Source organism: Rhinoraja longicauda, chromosome 28, assembly GCF_053455715.1.
Source record: "Rhinoraja longicauda isolate Sanriku21f chromosome 28, sRhiLon1.1, whole genome shotgun sequence".
NCBI lineage: Eukaryota > Metazoa > Chordata > Chondrichthyes > Rajiformes > Arhynchobatidae > Rhinoraja > Rhinoraja longicauda.
In genome coordinates, this window is record NC_135980.1 from 11,662,623 (window position 1) to 11,681,051 (window position 18,429).

General features: G+C 48.0%; 1 protein-coding gene across 1 annotated transcript in view; it reads left to right on the forward strand.

Moving 5' to 3' along the window:
• LOC144607457 (uncharacterized) overlaps window positions 1-18,429 on the forward strand; it is a 52,465-nt gene that overhangs the window by 21,840 nt on the left and 12,196 nt on the right. Inside the window, exons 4-5 of the mRNA XM_078424320.1 lie at window positions 11,458-11,814; window positions 15,382-15,423. Coding sequence (XP_078280446.1) covers window positions 11,458-11,814; window positions 15,382-15,423 — 399 coding nt within the window. The remainder of the gene's footprint in view (window positions 1-11,457; window positions 11,815-15,381; window positions 15,424-18,429) is intronic.

The window sequence follows — 18,429 nt, forward strand, 5'->3', positions numbered from 1 at the left end:
CTTAAGATCTGGAGACTAAAACTGAGTGTGGCAAAAACCACCTCAACGGCCATTCACCTGAACAACAAGGAAGCTCAACGCCAGCTAACCGTCACCCTCAATGGGTCACCCCTACCCTACAACCCATTTCCTACATACCTCGGGGGTGAAACTAGATCGGCAGCTGACCTACAAGCACACCTTGAAGCTCTCCGTGCTAAAGTCTCGGCACGGAACAACCTCCTGCGTTGCTTGGCCGGATCGTCATGGGGCGCCAGGACATCTACTCTTAGAACTAGTGCTCTTGCACTCGTGTACAGCGCCGCTGAGTACGCCGCCCCAGCATGGTGCCGCAGCGCTCATACCAGCAAGGTAGACGCCACCCTCAACGACAGCATGTGGATCATCACTGGCTGCCTACGCCCTACTCCGACGGATCTTCTGCCGGTGCTCGCAGGTATCGAACCCGCCAAGCTTCGCAGAGAGTTCTTCACTCATAGGCTGGTGTGCAAGGCCCCATCGGACGCCAAACATCCTTTGCACCACCTCGCCCAGGATTCACAGCAACAGGGACATCAACGCCTGTCGTCTCGTCACCCTTTCTCCCGTCATGCAGCGACCCTCTGTGGCTCCGGGTTCAACATACTAGGAGCATGGAGAACCAGCTGGGAACAGACATCGCCACCTCCTCAATTCACCGTCGCACCGAACACCACAGCCCCACCCGGCTCGGACGTGCCCCGCAAAGAGTGGGTCGACCTGAACCGGCTCCGTACAGGGGTCGGCCGGTTCAACGCCAACGTGCATCGTTGGGGGGTGCGTCCATCAGCAGCCTGCGTGTGTGGAGCAGACCAGCAAACAGCGCAGCACGGCATTTTCGACTGCGCTGTCCTCCGTCCCCCTGGTGGAGGGGTAGACCTCACGGCCCTCGACAACAGCACATTGCACTGGCTACATCGCCTGGAGGGCGTTACATAACTTCTGCTACCTCAAACGCAAGAAGATCAAACAACGGTCTGCGTGCAGATATATATTTAAAAGCAAAGGGTTGGTACACAAATATTCTGGCTGATTATATTTGTAAACTTTGTTTATTATATTGCATTTATTTTTGTAAGATTTATAATAATATTATTTAATGTATTATTGCTATAGTTATTATTATGACTACAAATAATATTATTGTATAAGGTTTTGGTTGGTCAGTCACACCCCACATTACTTTCAGCTTAGTTTAGTTTAGTTTAGAGATACAGTGCGGAAACAGGCCCTTCGGCCCCCCGAGTCCGCTCCGACCAGCGACCCCCGCACATTAACACTACCCTGCACACACAAGGGACGATTTACATTTATACCAAGCCAATTAACCTACAAACCTGTACGTCTTTGGAGTGTGGGAGGAAACCCTCGTAGCGTACAAACTACGTACAGACAAGCCCCTTAGTCAGGATCTGATCCGGGTCTCTGGCATTGTAAGGCAGTTGCTCTATTGCTGTGCCACCGTGCCGCCAGTAATTCCTCCCTGATATTGTTGCATTGGGGATGTATTTTGTGTAGCGCAGGGTCCACCAGGGGACACAAGATAACAGCATGTTGAGTTACCTGTTACTGTGATTGTCCATGAGTAAAAAAAAAGTAAAGAAACACATCTTTAACCTGACTATTACCCACAATCGAGAGTGACCGGAGTATTTAGCACCACAAACATAGGGATACGTAATGAGCAGGTTGTGTGGTGATGGTGGTCAAGTGGCCTTTCGATCACCCGGAACATTCACTTCATTCATCTGCGACACGATATGGCGGCAGCACAGGTGCAGCGGTAGAGTTGCTGCCTTGCAGCGCTTGCAATGCTCGAGACCCGGGTTCGATCCCGACTACGGGTGCTGTCTGTACAGAGTTTGTACATTCTCCCCGTGACCATGTTGGTTTTCTCTGAGATCTTCGGTTTCCTCCCACACTCCAAAGACATTATAGGTTTGTAGATAAATTGTCCCGAGTGTGCGTAGGATAGCGTTAGTGTACGGGGATCGCTGGTCGGTGCGGACTCGGTGGGCCGAGGGGCCTGTTTCCACGCTGTATCTCTAAATTAAACCAAACAGTGCATATCTTTTGTAAATTGTGCTATGGGAACTTGACCAGACTTCTTAAATAGCATATTTCAAATCTACATCATGTTGACTTAGAAATATACTGCCAATACTTCGTTATTCCCAAGCATATTCCTGGAGTCCCTATCCAAATCACTGTGAGACCCCTTTCACCATTTAGACAGCACTTGTTCAAGAAGGCAATTCACCACCATCAGTTTCTCAACTACAATGAAGGTTGGACAAATAAACGTTCACCTTGTCAGTGAAGCCCATGCCTTGTGAATGAACGAAGAAAGGTTCATTAGTTCTTTGGTCCATCCATCCATTTCTTAAAGTGGTATCATCATCAAAATATTTCTATTAACTAATATTTATGTGACGGCAAAAATAAGCAGTTCTTTAAAGAATCAGCTCTTTGTGGAAAGCTTCACTTGAATAGGAAAGATTTAGAGGGACATGGGTCAACTGTTGGTAATGGGACTAGCTTAGATGGGTCAACTTGCATAGACGAGTTGGGCTGAATGGTCTGTTTCCATGATGAATGACTCCATGAATCGATGAAAACAATTCAAATAAAGATTTCTCCTTCTTGGAAACAGAGGATCTCTCAGTCCGCCTGGACCTACCTGAACTCTCGGTTGCCAGGCACTTTAATTCCCCTTCCCATTCCCACACTGACCTTTCTGTCCTAGGCCTCCTCCATTATCAGAGTGAGGCTAATCATAAATTGAAGGAACAGCAACTCATATTTCACTTGGGCAGCTTACAGCCCAGTGGTATGAATATTGATTTCTCTAACTTCAAGTAACCTCTGCACCCTCTCTCTCCATCCCTCCCCCACCCAAGTCGCACCAGTTTTCCGTTCTCACTTAGCAAACAGCAAACAATGGCCTATTTCCTTTACCATCGTTACATTTTTGCATATCTTTCATTCATTTGTCCACCGGGTGGCACCAGCAATGGCTGCCTTGCCAACAGTCTGTCTCGTCCCTTCCTTCTTTGTTGTTTTTTAAGTATGTGTTAAATGGATGTTTTAGTGTTCTTTAGCTTGTCTTCTGTGGAGGGTGGGAGGGGGGGTGTTGGAGGAAACTTTTTTTAATCTCTCACCTTGATGGAGATGCAATTTTTTTCCGTATCGTATCTCTGTCTGCACTGCAGCCTAACATCGTGGAGTTGGTGGCCTCCACTGGAGACCGACTTCGGGAGCTCCAACCGTTGGAGCTTACCATCATGGAGCTCGCAATCCTTGTCAGGGATCGACTATGGAGCTCCAACTGCGGGAGCCTGCGGACTTTAACATCGTGGAGCTCGCGGTCACTGGTTAGGGACCGGCTTCGGGTGCTCCAAGCCGCAGGAGCTTCGACCGCCCCGACGCAGGAACTTCTATCGCCCCGACTGCGGATGGTTCGACTGCCCCGACTGCGGGAGAATAAAGAGGAAGAAGATTGGACTTTATTGCTTTCCATCACAGTGAGGAATGTGGGGAAGCCGCTGTGGTGGATGTCTATGTTAACTCTTATGTAGCTGTGTGTCTTGTTGCTTTTCTTAGTATGGCTGTATGGTAATTCAAGTCTCACTGTCCCTTAATTGGTCCACGTGACAATAAACTAACATTTGAATCTTTTGTATCTCTCTACATCACTGTCTATATCTCTCGTTTCCCTTTCCGCTGACTAGTCTGAAGGGTCTCGACCCGAAACGTCACCCATTCCTTCTCTCCTGAGAAGCCGCCTGTCCCACTGAGTTACTCCAGGATTTTGTATCTCTCTTTGATAGATTTTACTTGTACATGTACAGCATTGCATTAGAGTAACATGCAGTGGGGATTCAGAAATAGGCAACATTTCATTGATTTTTCTGTGAAACTAAGCAGCTGAAAATCCATATGAGCCTAGTATGAATGCAAAACAATACAACTATAAATTGGAATTACTGATTGTCAATTCCTAAATCTCCACTATGTTCCTTTATCGGTGGATTTCTGTACAGAGGAATAAAATTGTTTAAAACTTGCTGTGATTTTGAAAATCCAAGCCCTGTAGATTATGTCAAAGATGGCTTTTATGTTTGTGGGATAAGTATTCTAAGATATTTTACCTCTGAGGCAGGCAGGATCAAAAGCAATCTGCTTCCATTAAAGCAAAGAGTAACCAGGTGCATAGAAGGGCTACACATCACTGATCACAAAGACTTGAGAGAGCAAGGTTACAAATCACGGTCTGTAGCACAGACCTTAACATGCACACATTTCTGGTAATGGCCTAAGCATAGGCAGATGTACTCTAACCATTCAAAAAATAGTTGCTTACTCCGACTCTAAACACACACACACGCACGCACGCACGCACGCACGCACGCACACACGCACGCACACACGCACGCACGCACACACACACACACCCCCCCTCCCTCTTTCTCAACACTCCTCCTTCATTGCCCTGAGTAAAGAGGTCCTTCTACAGTTGTACAGGGCCCTGGTGAGACCGCACCTGGAGTACTGTGTGCAGTTTTGGTCTCCAAATTTGAGGAAGGATATTCTTGCTATTGAGGGCGTGCAGCGTAGGTTCACTAGGTTAATTCCCGGAATGGCGGGACTGTCGTATGTTGAAAGGCTGGAGCAATTAGGCTTGTATACACTGGAATTTAGAAGGATGAGGGGGGATCTTATTGAAACATATAAGATAATTAGGGGATTGGACACATTAGAGGCAGGAAACATGTTCCCAATGTTGGGGGAGTCCAGAACAAGGGGCCACAGTTTAAGAATAAGGGGTAGGCCATTTAGAACGGAGATGAGGAAGAACTTTTTCAGTCAGAGAGTGGTGAAGGTGTGGAATCCTCTGCCTCAGAAGGCAGTGGAGGCCAGTTCGTTGGATGCTTTCAAGAGAGAGCTGGATAGAGCTCTTAAGGATAGCGGAGTGAGGGGGTATGGGGAGAAGGCAGGAACGGGGTACTGATTGAGAGTGATCAGCCATGATCGCATTGAATGGCGGTGCTGGCTCGAAGGGCTGAATGGCCTACTCCTGCACCTATTGTCTATTGTCTATTGTCTGTAATTCCTACCTCAGAATCCTTCTCGATTCAATGATTCAAATGTAGCGCGTCGATAAAGGCAAGGAGCCAGGTATTTCGGGAAGGTATATTTATTGTATCGTGGGTCTCAGACGGGTCTAGTCTGCCGGAATGGCTTGGCGCCCAAACCTTGTCCTTATATACCTGAGTCCAGGACCGCCTCCCGGGACTGGTCCATTCCCGTGCCGAGGGGTCGGTAGTAGTATGGCCCGACCCTTGGGAGCCGCCACAGTACCCCCCCCCAGATCCGGAGGCACGAAACGCACTGGTGGTCGCCCAACCCGACCGGACCGCGTACGGTAATCGGTCGACAGAGGGGCCGGCGGAGGCACAGTTGGAGGGACAGGCGGTGGGACCCGCAAAGGGGGGCGACCTCGTGGCCGAGGCTGGGCCACCCGCACCGGTTGGTCGATGTCTAAGTGGGCCGGCTTCAGGCGGTCAATTGACACGGCCTCCGGCCGGCCCCCCATGTCCAAAACAAAGGTTGTCTGTCCGTGCTCCAGCACCCGGTACGGGCCTTCATACGGCCTCTGGAGTGGCGCCTGGTGGGCGTCACGGCGCAGGAACACAAAGGCGCAGTCCTGGAGGGCCGATGGCACGTAAGGGCGGAATGTCCCATGGCGGGACGTCGGCACGGGTGCGAGCTTGCCAACTCGCTCTCGGAGGCGATGTAGGGTGGATGAGGGCGGTTCCACTCGCCCCGGCAACGAGGGCACGAACTCCCCGGGCACCGTGAGCGGAGACCCGTAGACGAGCTCCGCTGAGGATGAAGCCAGGTCTTCCTTGGGGGCAGTCCGGATGCCCAGCAAAACCCATGGTAGCTCGTCCATCCAGTCGGGGCCGGCGAGTCGCGCCTTCAGCGCTGCCTTCAGCTGCCGGTGGAACCTCTCCACCAAGCCGTTTGCCTGCGGGTGATAGGCCGTGGTGTGGTGCAGCCGCACGCCCAACAGGTGGGCCATGGCCGACCACAGCTCGGAGGTGAACTGTGGCCCCCGGTCCGATGAGATGACCACCGGCACACCAAAGCAAGCAATCCAGTGCGCGGCCAACGCACGAGCGCATGTGGCTGTAGACGTATCAGCCAGTGGTATGGCCTCCGGCCACCGCGTGAAGTGGTCCACCACCGTGAAGAGGTGGGTGATGCCCCGGGACGGCAGGAGCGGGCCCACAATGTCCACGTGCAGGTGGTCGAAACGGCGGCAGGGTAGACCGATCCCTTGGAGTGGCGCCCGGACGTGGCGTTGAATTTTTGACGTCTGGCACGGAATGCAGGTGCGGGCCCATTGGCCAACCTGCTTGCGCAGACCATGCCACATGAACCGCACAGCTACCAATGAGATCGTTGCCCGGATGGATGGGTGAGCCAGCCCGTGGACCACGTCGAACACCCTCCTGCGCCACGCGGCCGGGACGATGGGGCGCGGCTGATCAAGGCAAGGAGCCAGGTATTTCGGGAAGGTATATTTATTGTATCGTGGGTCTCAGACGGGTCTAGTCTGCCGGAATGGCTTGGCGCCCAAACCTTGTCCTTATATACCTGAGTCCAGGACCGCCTCCCGGGACTGGTCCATTCCCGTGCCGAGGGGTCGGTAGTAGTATGGCCCGACCAGTGGGAGCCGCCACACAATTATACTTTATTCTCACGTGTGTATCTAGGTACAGTGATATTCTTTGTTTTTGCATACAAATCCGGTAAGATCATACAGCAGGCTTACCAAGGCACTGCACAAAGAGTCGCCACGTTTCTGGCGCTAACAAAGTTTCAAAGGTTCTTTGTATTGTCTTTCCGCTGACTGGATAGCACGCAACAAAACCTTTACACTGTACACTGGTACACGTGACAATACACTAAACTTAACTGAACTGAACTGAACAGCGGTGAACCAGGACCGCTGCTGCAAGTGGCCGCCATCGACGAGGTCCCTCTTCGTTCTCGGCGGCCCCCCACCGGCCCTTCTTACTTCTCCTCTCCACCCCCCCCCCCCCCCACCCAAGTCACACCAGCTTCTCATTTTCACCCAACAACCAGCTAACAATGGCCTGTTTCCTTTATCGTTACATTTTTGCATATCTTTCATTCATTGTTCTTTATCTCTCTACCTCATTGTCTACATCTCTCGTTTCCCTTTCCCCTGACTAGTCTGAAGAAGGGTCTCGACCCAAAACGTCACCCATTCCTTATCTCCAGAGATGCTCCCTGTCCCACTGAGTTACTCCAGCTACCCTCTTAGTTCTCGGCGGCGAGGTAAATGCTGCAGAAGGTTAGGATGGAAAGAATGAGTATTCATATTTGGTATCTCCTATTTTCTTATGATATAGGAGGCCATTTGGCCCATCAATTCTATGCTGGGTCAGGGAGCAATCCCATGCCTCCACAATTTTTTCCCTGTAACCTATTCTTCTCAAAGATTGAATAGGTTGCCGGGAAACATTCTGAAGGTGTTAATTCTAATTGCCCTATCACTACAAGTAGTCAACACTAGATGTCCTGTATTAATCTTCACCTGGAGCGAGCAAGCTGACTCTCTTTGTTTTATTTTTATAAGTGAATGCCTTTCTGTAAGTCAGTGGCAAAATCCTTTTTTGGGGAATGCCAGACAGAGAAACCAAACCACTTTGGAGGGCTCTTCATGTGAAACATGTCTTGTTTTAATTCATGTAACAAGATACCAAGCATTTAAGTTGCAGATGTAAACATATCATATAAACATGAATTTATTAATATGTTGTTTCTGTTCACATTGCTAGCAAACAACAGTAAGACATCACTGTTTTTCATATTTAAGATGCAGGGAATCAGAATTTGTGGTTTTATATATCGAGGGCATTAGCAGTTAGACATCATTTGTGGCCTTTATCGTACCCAGAGACCCAATGGAAGTGTAATGTGAATCCACATTTGTAGGCACTCCAGCACTACTGGCAGAGGTGCTGCCTCCAAGCTTCAGTGACCCAGGTTCATTCCTGGCCTCCGGTACTGTCTGTGTAGAGTTTGCACGTTCCCCCTGTGATCGCATCCCAGGTCTCTGCCGCTGTAAAGCATCAACATGATGCTTGTGCCCTGCAGCCCGCCAATATTATATCTTTTGCAGGGAACATGTGTTTTGAAAACAAATGACGATTCATTACCATACAGATATCATTCGGTCACTGAGTTATTGAGATACCCAAAGCTGAATCGTCTGGAATAATCTTGTAGCTGCCAGTTGTGATGTGGCAAACTGGGTTTTGTGGCAATTATTTGATGGGTGTGTTAAGCTGTCCTGTGATATAAGGTTGCCAAATTTCATCAATAAATTGTTGCCTTTCTCAGGCTGCTGGCTTAGAGAGCCAAATGTTTGTCAGCCCGCCGAAGGGAGTTGAGATAAACGGTGGGACTTGCTCTCTATCTGTCCCTCCGTGCCACATTAGGGACTCAGAACTGTGCGAGAGGGACCGGATATGTACGTTGTGCACTACTAATGAACGTTTTCCTGATCACATGCAGGACCCCAGTGAACTTAGAGGAGAACGGGGAATGAAAAAAACAATGAGTTTAAGTGGAGCAAGGAATTGGGGCCCTGGTGTGCTAAATGCTGGGCCATCAGGTGTTCTGAACAATGGGATAGTGTATGACGAGAGGTTTGCTGTCTTGGCCATGACACAGTTAATCTCCTACATTCAAAGGTTACACTCAAAGGCTCCAGTTTATGTCCGAAGCAGCTGTTGCTGGAGAGAGAAGGGAATGAAGACTAGAATAGAAGAGGAGATCATCGCTGGGAATGAAGCTATTAACTATGTCAGATTAGTTTACTTGATAAAACTCCTATCTCTTGGACTGAAAATTGTTAGTTCAATATCATTCCTCAGTAAGCTGTTTTTTTGTTAGGCTATCTGTTGAGCGAGACACTGATAAAGTCATGCCTTCCTTTCTCACTGTTCAGATGGATGTTAAAGAGCCCATGGCTCTGTTTTTAAGAAATGCGGAGAAATATCCTGGAAAATATTCCTTCCCCAGCTGAAACACAGTCTGATCACTTATCTTAGTAAGCCCGGATTCAGTTCAGTTCGATGAATTAGGGTAGAGCAGAGGGATCTAGGAGTGCAGGTACACAGTTCCATGTAAGTCGCGACACAGGTAGATAGGGTGGTCAAAAAACCTTTTGGCACATTGGCCTACAATCAGTCAGAGTATTAAGTATAGAAGTTGGGAGGTCATGTTGCAGTTATATAAACTGTTGGTGAGGCTACATTTAGACCACCATGTTCTATCAGTTGAATGGTGGCGCTGCCATAGCAGTTGCGGCTTACCTGCGGTCCATTTGTCTTTGTGTTTTTGTTGTTTTTTTGTCTTAATTGTAGTTGTGATGTGGTGTTTTTGTGTTTGTGTACTATGTGTGTATGTGGGGGGGGAGGGGGGAACTGTAAAATTGTAAATAGGTGTCCCTTCCGAACGGAGACCCGACCTTTGTTTTCTGGGTCGGGTCTCCGTTCCCGCTGCGGCCTACCATCGGCCCAACTCCTGGAGCTGGCGGCCTCCAGGGCTCCGGTTCGCAGAGCCCGCGGACCGGACTAACCATCAGCGGACCCGGCCGTCCTCGGAGGCTGCGGGAGCGGCTGCGACTCGCCTTAGGCTCGGGCCGCGTGGATGCCGACATCGGGAGCTCCGGCAGCGGCAGCGTGTTCGCCCGCCCCGGATCGCGGGGCTTGGGTCGCGGGCATTTCACCGTCCGGCGCGGCCTAAAATAGGCCGCGGGATTTTTCTCTGCTGGGCGGGGGCTTCAATGTCGGGAGCCACGACCGCGTCGACTTGCAGCAACAGCAGCAGCGTGTTCGCCCGCCCCGGATCGGACTTATCATTGGCGGAGCCGGCTGTCTTCGGAGGCTGCGGGAGCGGCTGCGACTCGCCTTAGGCTCGGGCCGCTGCGGACCATCCGGCGCGGCCTGCAACCACAACAGCCTGACTGCGGGAGAAGACGGCAGGAGAAGGGAAAGACATTGTGGCCTTCCATCACAGTGAGGAGAGGACTGGAGGAGACTCACTGTGATGGATGTTTCTTTGATGGATGTTTCTTTTTTTGTGTGTTTTTGGGGTTGTGTAATTTTAATGCCTATTTAGTGCTTTTGTTGTTGGACTGTGGGTGACTGAATTTCGTCCAATTTGGATGACAAATAAAGCTATCTTGAATCTCTTGAATCTTCAGTTTTGGGCACCATATTATAGAAAAAATGTTGTCAAACTTTAAAGGGTGCAGAGAAGATTTATCAGGATATTGCCAGGCCTCAAGGGCCTGAGCTACTGGAAGAGGTTGAGCAGGCTAGGACTTTATTCCTTGGAGTGCAGGAGGATGAGGGGTGATCTTATAGAGGTGTACAAAATTATGAGAGGAATAGATTTAGTAAATGCACAGAGTCTTTTACCCAGTGTAGGGAAATCGAGAACCAAATGACATAGGTTTAAGGTGGAGGGGAGAAAGATTTAATAAGAACCTGAGGGGTAACTTTTTTACACAAAAGGTGGTGGGAGTATGGAACAAGCTGCTGGAGGAGGTAGTTGAGGCAGGGATAATTGCAACGTTTAAGAAACATTTAGACAGGGACATGGCTAGGATAGGTTTAAAGGGATACTAGACCAAGTGGACCCGTTGGGCCCAAACCTCTCCTGCATTGGTGCAGCACCCTCTCCTCCCCCCTCCCCTCTCCCCCCCTCCCGCTCCCCTCTCCTACCCCTTTTCCCCTCCCCCCTCCATCCCCCTCCCCTCCCCATCCCCTTCCTTCTCCCCCTCCCTCCACCCCATCCCCTCCCCCTTCCCCTCTCTCCACTCCATTTCCCTCAACCCCCTTATACCTCCCTCCACCCCATCCCCTCCCCCTTCCCCTCCCTCCACTCCATCTCCCTCAACCCCCTTATCCTCCCTCCTCCCCCATCCCTCCCTCCCTCCCTCCCCCTCCCTCCCTAGGAGATAGATTTAAACTTTAAAATGTGAATACCTTAAAAAATATAACACCGATTTCAATGAAACTTTTTTCATTAGCACCAAAGGGATGACGGTGAGGAAGGTGGGCCTAAAATTGTCGCGCTATCTTGTGCCGTTTTAACTGTAGTTCAGGAACAAACAAACAAACAAACAAACGAGAGTTTTAGTACATAGATGGGCCAAATGCAGGCAGGTAGGACTAATGTTGATGGGACATGTTGGTCTGCGTGGGCAAGTTGGGCCGAAGGACCAGTTTCTACGCTGTATATTAAATAAAATGGGGCCTGTCGTCCATAAGCTGTTTGATGACATAAAAAAATGAAGTCTTTAACTCGTGCACATTTACTTTCTTTCAGCTGCAAATGATGGGAGCCTGCAGGTTATACAATCCCCGCCATACCTCAATGCAACGGAGGGGGACCAGGTTAACATGACTTGTCAGATTATTAGCTGGAATACAGAGCTAAGAATAGAATGGAATAAAGAGCAACCAGAGGGAAAGACATCATTGCTCACTTCCAAGTGGAACAGGACCACATATTACTTAAATTACTCTGAAAGAATGGAACATTTTTGCAATGAAACCGCCAGCTTACTGACTATCTCTCGCGTAGAATTAAATGACACTGGGCAATATATCTGTCAAGCAATTATCGAGACTCCTCCACCCGTGTTTACAAAATCAGGCAATGGCACTTATCTGCAAGTACAAGGTACATATTCTTGAATAAACAACATTATGCAAGCTGTTACAATTCAATCAACTTATCTATATGTGATCATATATGGGAATTAAAAGAGCCATTGGTACACAGAGATTCCGTATCAGTTGTGCGGCACTCTGTGTTCAAGGCACAGAGACGCCATGCTTCAATGCAATCTCCTGGGAGAGATAGGAAACCTGCAAACATATGAACTACGAAGATAGACACAAATTGCTGGAGTGACACAGTTTCAGTTTTGTTTATTGTCACATGCACCGAGGTTCAGTGACAAGCTTTTGTTGCGTGCTAACCAGTCAGTGGACAGACAATGCATGATTACAATCGATCCATTTACAGTGTACAGATACACGATAAGGGAATAACGTTTAGTGCAAAGCAAAGCCGGTAAAGTCCGAGCAAAGATCGTCCGAGGGTCGTCTGAGGTAGATTGTGTTTCAGGACTGCTCTCTAGTTGTGGTACTGCCTCTCCCGGAGATACTGCCTCTCCCGCTGAGTTACTCCAGCATTTTGTGTAAACCAGCATCTGCAGTTCCTTCCTAAACATATGAACTAGGATCGTCGCTCAGCCCCTTGACCAGATCGCAGCTGATATGATTTTTACCTCGGCATTTCCGCCTACTGGTAGCAACAATTCACCCCCTTGATTATCAAATACCTTCCAATCTCTGCTTCAAAGACTCACACCTACCCTTGAAGAAGAGAGCTCCAGAGACTCAAGGCCTGGTGGGGAAAACAAAATGGCCTCATCTCTCTCTTAAATTGGTGATCTCTTATTTCTATATGTGTAGGGAAAAAACTGCAGCTGCTGGTTTAAATCGAAGGTAGACACAAAATGCTGGAGTACCTCAGCGGGACAAGCAGCATCTCTGGAGAGACACACAATGGTGTACTAACTCAATGGGAGACACAAAATAGTGGAGAAACTCAGCGGGTCAGGCAGCATCTCAGGAGAGAAGGAATGGGTGACGTTTCGGGTCGAGACCCTTCTTCAGACTGATGTCAGGGGGGTGGGACAAAGGAAGGATATAGGTGGACAGGAAGATAGAGGGAGATCTGGGAAGGAGGAGGTGAAGGGAGGGACAGAGGAGCTATCTAAAGTTGGAGAAGTCGACGTTCATACCACCAACTGCCCAGGCGAAATATGAGGTGCTGTTCCTCCAATTTCCGGTGGGCCTCACTATGGCACTGGAGGAGGCCCATGACAGAAAGGTCAGACTGGGAATGGGAGGGGGAGTTAAAGTGCTCGGCCACCGGGAGATCAGTTTTGTTAATGCGGACCGAGCGCAGGTGTTCAGCGAAGCGATCGCTGAGCCTGCACTTGGTTTCGCCGATGTAAATAAGTTGGCATCTAGAGCAGCGGATGCAATAGATGAGGTTGGAGGAGGTGCAGGTGAACCTTTGTCTCACCTGGAAAGACTGTTTGGGTCCTTGGATGGAGTTGAGGGGGGAGGTAAAGGGACAGGTGTTGCATCTCGTGCGGTTACAGGGGAAAGTGCCCGGGGTTGGGGTGGTTTGGGTAGGAAGGGACGAGTGGACCAGGGAGTTACGGAGGGAACGGTCTCTGCGGAATGCAAAGAGGGGAGGGGATGGAAAGATATGGCCAGTGGTGGGGTCCCGTTGTAGGTGACGGAAATGTTGGTGGATGATATGTTGGATCCGCTGGCTGGTGGGGTGGAAGGTGAGAACGAGGGGGATTCTGTCCTTGTTGCGAGTGGGGGGAGGGGGAGCAAGAGCGGAGCTGCGGGATGTAGAAGAGACCCTAGTGAGAGCCTCATCTATAATGGAGGAGGGGAAGCCCCGTTTTCTGAAGAACGAGGACATCTCAGAAGCCCTAGTGTGAAACACCTCATCCCGGGCGCAGATGCGGTGTAGACGGAAGAATTGGGAGTAGGGGATAGACTTTTTGCAGGGGACCGGGTGGGAAGAAGTGTAGTCCAGACCCTGAAGAAAGGTCTCGACCCGAAACGTCACCCATTCCTTCTCTCCCGCGATGCTGCCTGACCCGTTGAGTTACTCCACCTTTTTGTTTCTACTTATTTCTATACAGTAATCTTTAGTTCTAGATTCTCCCTAATGGGAAATATTCAAATATCCTCTCTAGATTAACATCAAGATCACTCTGGATTATTCAATCAAATTCCTTCTCTTTCGATTTAGTTTAGAGATACAGCGCGAAAACGGGTCCTTCAGCCCACTGAGTCTGCGTCGACCAGCGATGATCCCGTACACTTACACTATTTTACACATTCAGGACAATTTACAATTTGTTTTTACCGAAGCCTCTTAACATACAAACCTGTACTTCTTTGGAGTGTGGGAGGAAACCGGAGATCCCGGAGAAAACCCACGCAGGTCACGGGGAGGTAGACACAGAATGCTGAAGTAACTCAGCAGGACAAGCAGCATTTCTGGAGAGAAGGAATGGGTGACGTTTTGGGTCGAGACCCTTCTTCAGACTGATGGTCTTCAGAGTCTCCCACTGAGATACTCCAGTATTTTGTGTCTACCGTTGAGTTACTCCAGCATTTTGTGTCTCTCCAGAGATGCTCGTTGTCCCGCTGAGTTACTCCAGCATTTTGTGTCTGCCTCCGATTTAAACCAGCATCTGCAGTTCTTTCCGACACAGGCCACGGGGAGAACGTACAAACTCCGTACAGACAGCACACATAGTCAGGATTGAACCTGGGTGTCTGGCATGGTATGGCAGCAACTCTACCGCTGCCTTTACCACCTCACTCTCCTAGATACCAGTCCACAGGTCTTCCCTGTCAACTTACCCAATTCAAATTTGTCTTGTGAATCTTTCAACTGCTTTAAACATTTACTTCCTTCCTTAAATTTGCATGCCAAAACTGTGCATGGTCCTCTAGATGAGCTCTCACCGAATCCCCATGTAATGTTCTTTACTACTGTTTTCAATTCCCCTTGCAATAAACAATTAGGTTCTGTTAGCTTTTCTAATTACTTGCTGCAGCTGCATACCAACCTTTTATGAATCATGTGCTCGGGCCCTCAGATCCCTCTACACCTCAGAGCTCTGCAATCTCTCGCCATCCAGGTAATGAGCTTCTGTTATTTTTCCTGAGAAAAATTCAACTTTGCATTTTTCCACATTTATACTCCAATCGCCAGATCCTGGCCTATTTATACCTGTTGTATCCTTCTATTTGTATGACCTATTACTAATACGCTCTCCTATCTATCTTTATGTCAACATTACATTTAGCAACCTCGACTTTGGTACCATCCTCTAAGTCCTTTATATATAAATTATAAAATCTAAAGAGGAACATTTTTCAAAACTTCCTCTCTGTCCTTGGGGGGGGGGGGGTTTGAAACTCCCGTAGTAGATCATGTTGATCCTTGCTTCTATTTGTAAGCTATCCAAATCTTTTAGGACCAGCAAGGTGCAAAATTATTCTCTCATTAAATAGCATTCTCTTTTCAATGCACTTCCCTAATGGGAAATGTTACATGAGAAAATAGTTCTTCCAATAGTGTACTTAGTTTAATTAATATTCATTTATTTAACAATGCATTTATTTATTATTCCAGTTGGCTTAAAAGAAAATGCAATATCAAACGGCAGCGCATTTGGTACGTATCGTCTTCTTGATCATTTATACTGTGTTTGAGTTCTTCAGATTGTGTGAGGATTCAGCCCACATTATTTAGAAAATCTATGCACTGGTACAATGACTGTAATCAAGGTCAGGAAGAACTAGTCAGACTGTGTCAAGATCAAAAAGTGATAATTGAAGAGGCGCACCCTGAGAAATTAATGGACTTCCTCTGGGCGGCACGGTGGCACAGCGGTAGAGTTGCTGCCTTCCAGTGCCAGAGTCCCGGGTTCGATCCTAATTATGGGTGCTATCTGTATGGAGTTTGTGCATTCTCCCCGTGACTGCATGGGTTTTCTCCAGGGGCTCTGGTTTCCTCCCACATTCCAAAGACGTACAGGTTTGTAGGTTAATTGTCTTTGGTAAATTGTCCCTAGTGTGCAGGATAGTGCTAATGTATGGGGATTGCTTGTCAGCGCGGACTCGGTGGGGCAAAGGAACTGTTCCCGCACTGTATCTCTAAACTAAACCAAAATGACTAATATGATCACTTGAGAATGAAGACAAAGAAATTTAGGGTTAAGTCAGGCAACCAAAAGAAAAACTCTACAGTACAGCTTTCACTGACAGCAAATTATATTAGTAAGCCCTTATCAGAATATTATAAAACTGGATTAATAGTACAAGCATTTACCTGAAATGTTATTCCCAACAATGGCATATGGTATTCTTTGTAAAGGGAAGTAAACCAAATAAAAAAACATTTAAATAATTTTAAGCTAAGATGCAGTCAACGTTTGTACATCAAACTAATGTTATATAAAAGATAGACACAAAATGCTGGAGTAACTTAGCGGGGCAGGCAGCATCTCCGGAGAAAAGGAATAAGTGACGTCTCGGGTCGAGACCCTACTTCAGACTGTTATATAAATTTGGTGATAACTATGGTATGCAGGGAGTAACAGTCCAATCCTAACGGAGCAAATTAGAATTCACCATATCTGTTAATCTGAAAACATGGATGCTCGAAGGTCTTCATTTGGACTCAATTAATCCATCAATATTTCACTGGGAACTGAACGTCAATTTAATCTAGTCTGGGCTATGTGGAACTCTGGCCCCAGGCAAAATGGTTATCTCTTAATAATGCAACTCCTGCTCCTCTGCTACCTGCATCTCTCTTACACCTGTAATATCTGTACCTTGGAACATTGAGCTGCCAGTCCTGATCTCCGCCCAGGCACGTTTCTGTTATGGCTGTAATAACTCACTCCCAGGCACCAATCCACACCCTGAGTTCATCTGCCTCACCTGCCGGGCTACTTGGATTAAAATAAATGCAGTTTTTGTCGATTAGATCTTCGTCTCTCCCTGACTTGCCCCCTGCCTCTCCACTCTACTGAACATATTAATACCTATAACAGGCTCTGTTTCCTCAAAAACATAGAATATAGAACAGTACAGTGCAGGAAGGAACTGCAGAAGCTGGTTTAAACCAAAGACAGACACAGAATAGACAATAGACAATAGGTGCAGGAGTAGGCCATTCAGCCCTTCGAGCCAGCACCGCCATTCAATGCGATCATGGCTGATCACTCTCAATCAGTACCCCGTTCCTGCCTTCTCCCCATACCCCCTGACTCCTCTATCCTTAAGAGCTCTATCCAGCTCTCTCTTGAAAGCATCCAACAAACTGGCCTCCACTGCCTTCTGAGGCAGAGAATTCCACACCTTCACCACTCTCTGACTGAAAAAGTTCTTCCTCATCTCCGTTCTAAATGGCCTACCCCTTATTCTTAAACTGTGGCCCCTTGTTCTGGACTCCCCCAACATTGGGAACATGTTTCCTGCCTCTAATGTGTCCAATCCCCTAATTATCTTATATGTTTCAATAAGATCCCCCCTCATCCTTCTAAATTCCAGTGTATACAAGCCTAATTGCTCCAGCCTTTCAACATACGACAGTCCCGCCATTCCGGGAATTAACCTAGTGAACCTACGCTGCACGCCCTCAATAGCAAGAATATCCTTCCTCAAATTTGGAGACCAAAACTGCACACAGTACTCCAGGTGCGGTCTCACCAGGGCCCGGTACAACTGTAGAAGGACCTCTTTGCTCCTATACTCAACTCCTCTTGTTATGAAGGCCAACATTCCATTGGCTTTCTTCACTGCCTGCTGTACCTGCATGCTTCCTTTCAGTGACTGATGCACTAGGACACCCAGATCTCGTTGAACATCCCCTCTTCCTAACTTGACACCATTCAGATAATAATCTGCCTTTCTATTCTTTCTTCCAAAGTGAATAACCTCACACTTATCTACATTAAACTGCATCTGCCATGTATCCGCCCACTCACACAACCTGTCCAAGTCACCCTGCAGCCTTATTGCATCTTCCTCACAATTCACACTACCCCCCAGCTTAGTATCATCTGCAAATTTGCTAATGGTACTTTTAATCCCTTCATCTAAGTCATTAATGTATATCGTAAATAGCTGGGGTCCCAGCACCGAACCTTGCGGTACCCCACTGATCACTGCCTGCCATTCCGAAAGGGACCCATTTATCCCCACTCTTTGCTTTCTGTCTGTCAACCAATTTTCTATCCATGTCAGTACCCTACCCCCAATACCATGTGCTCTAATTTTGCCCACTAATCTCCTATGTGGGACCTTGTCGAAGGCTTTCTGAAAGTCGAGGTACACCACATCCACTGACTCTCCCCTGTCAATTTTCCTAGTTACATCCTCAAAAAATTCCAGTAGATTTGTCAAGCATGATTTCCCCTTCGTAAATCCATGCTGACTCGGAATGATCCTGTTACTGCTATCCAAATGCTCAGCAATTTCGTCTTTTATAATTGACTCCAGCATCTTCCCCACCACTGATGTCAGACTAACTGGTCTATAATTACCCGTTTTCTCTCTCCCTCCTTTCTTAAAAAGTGGGATAACATTTGTTATCCTCCAATCCACAGGAACTGATCCTGAATCTATAGAACATTGAAAAATGATCTCCAATGCTTCCACTATTTCTAGA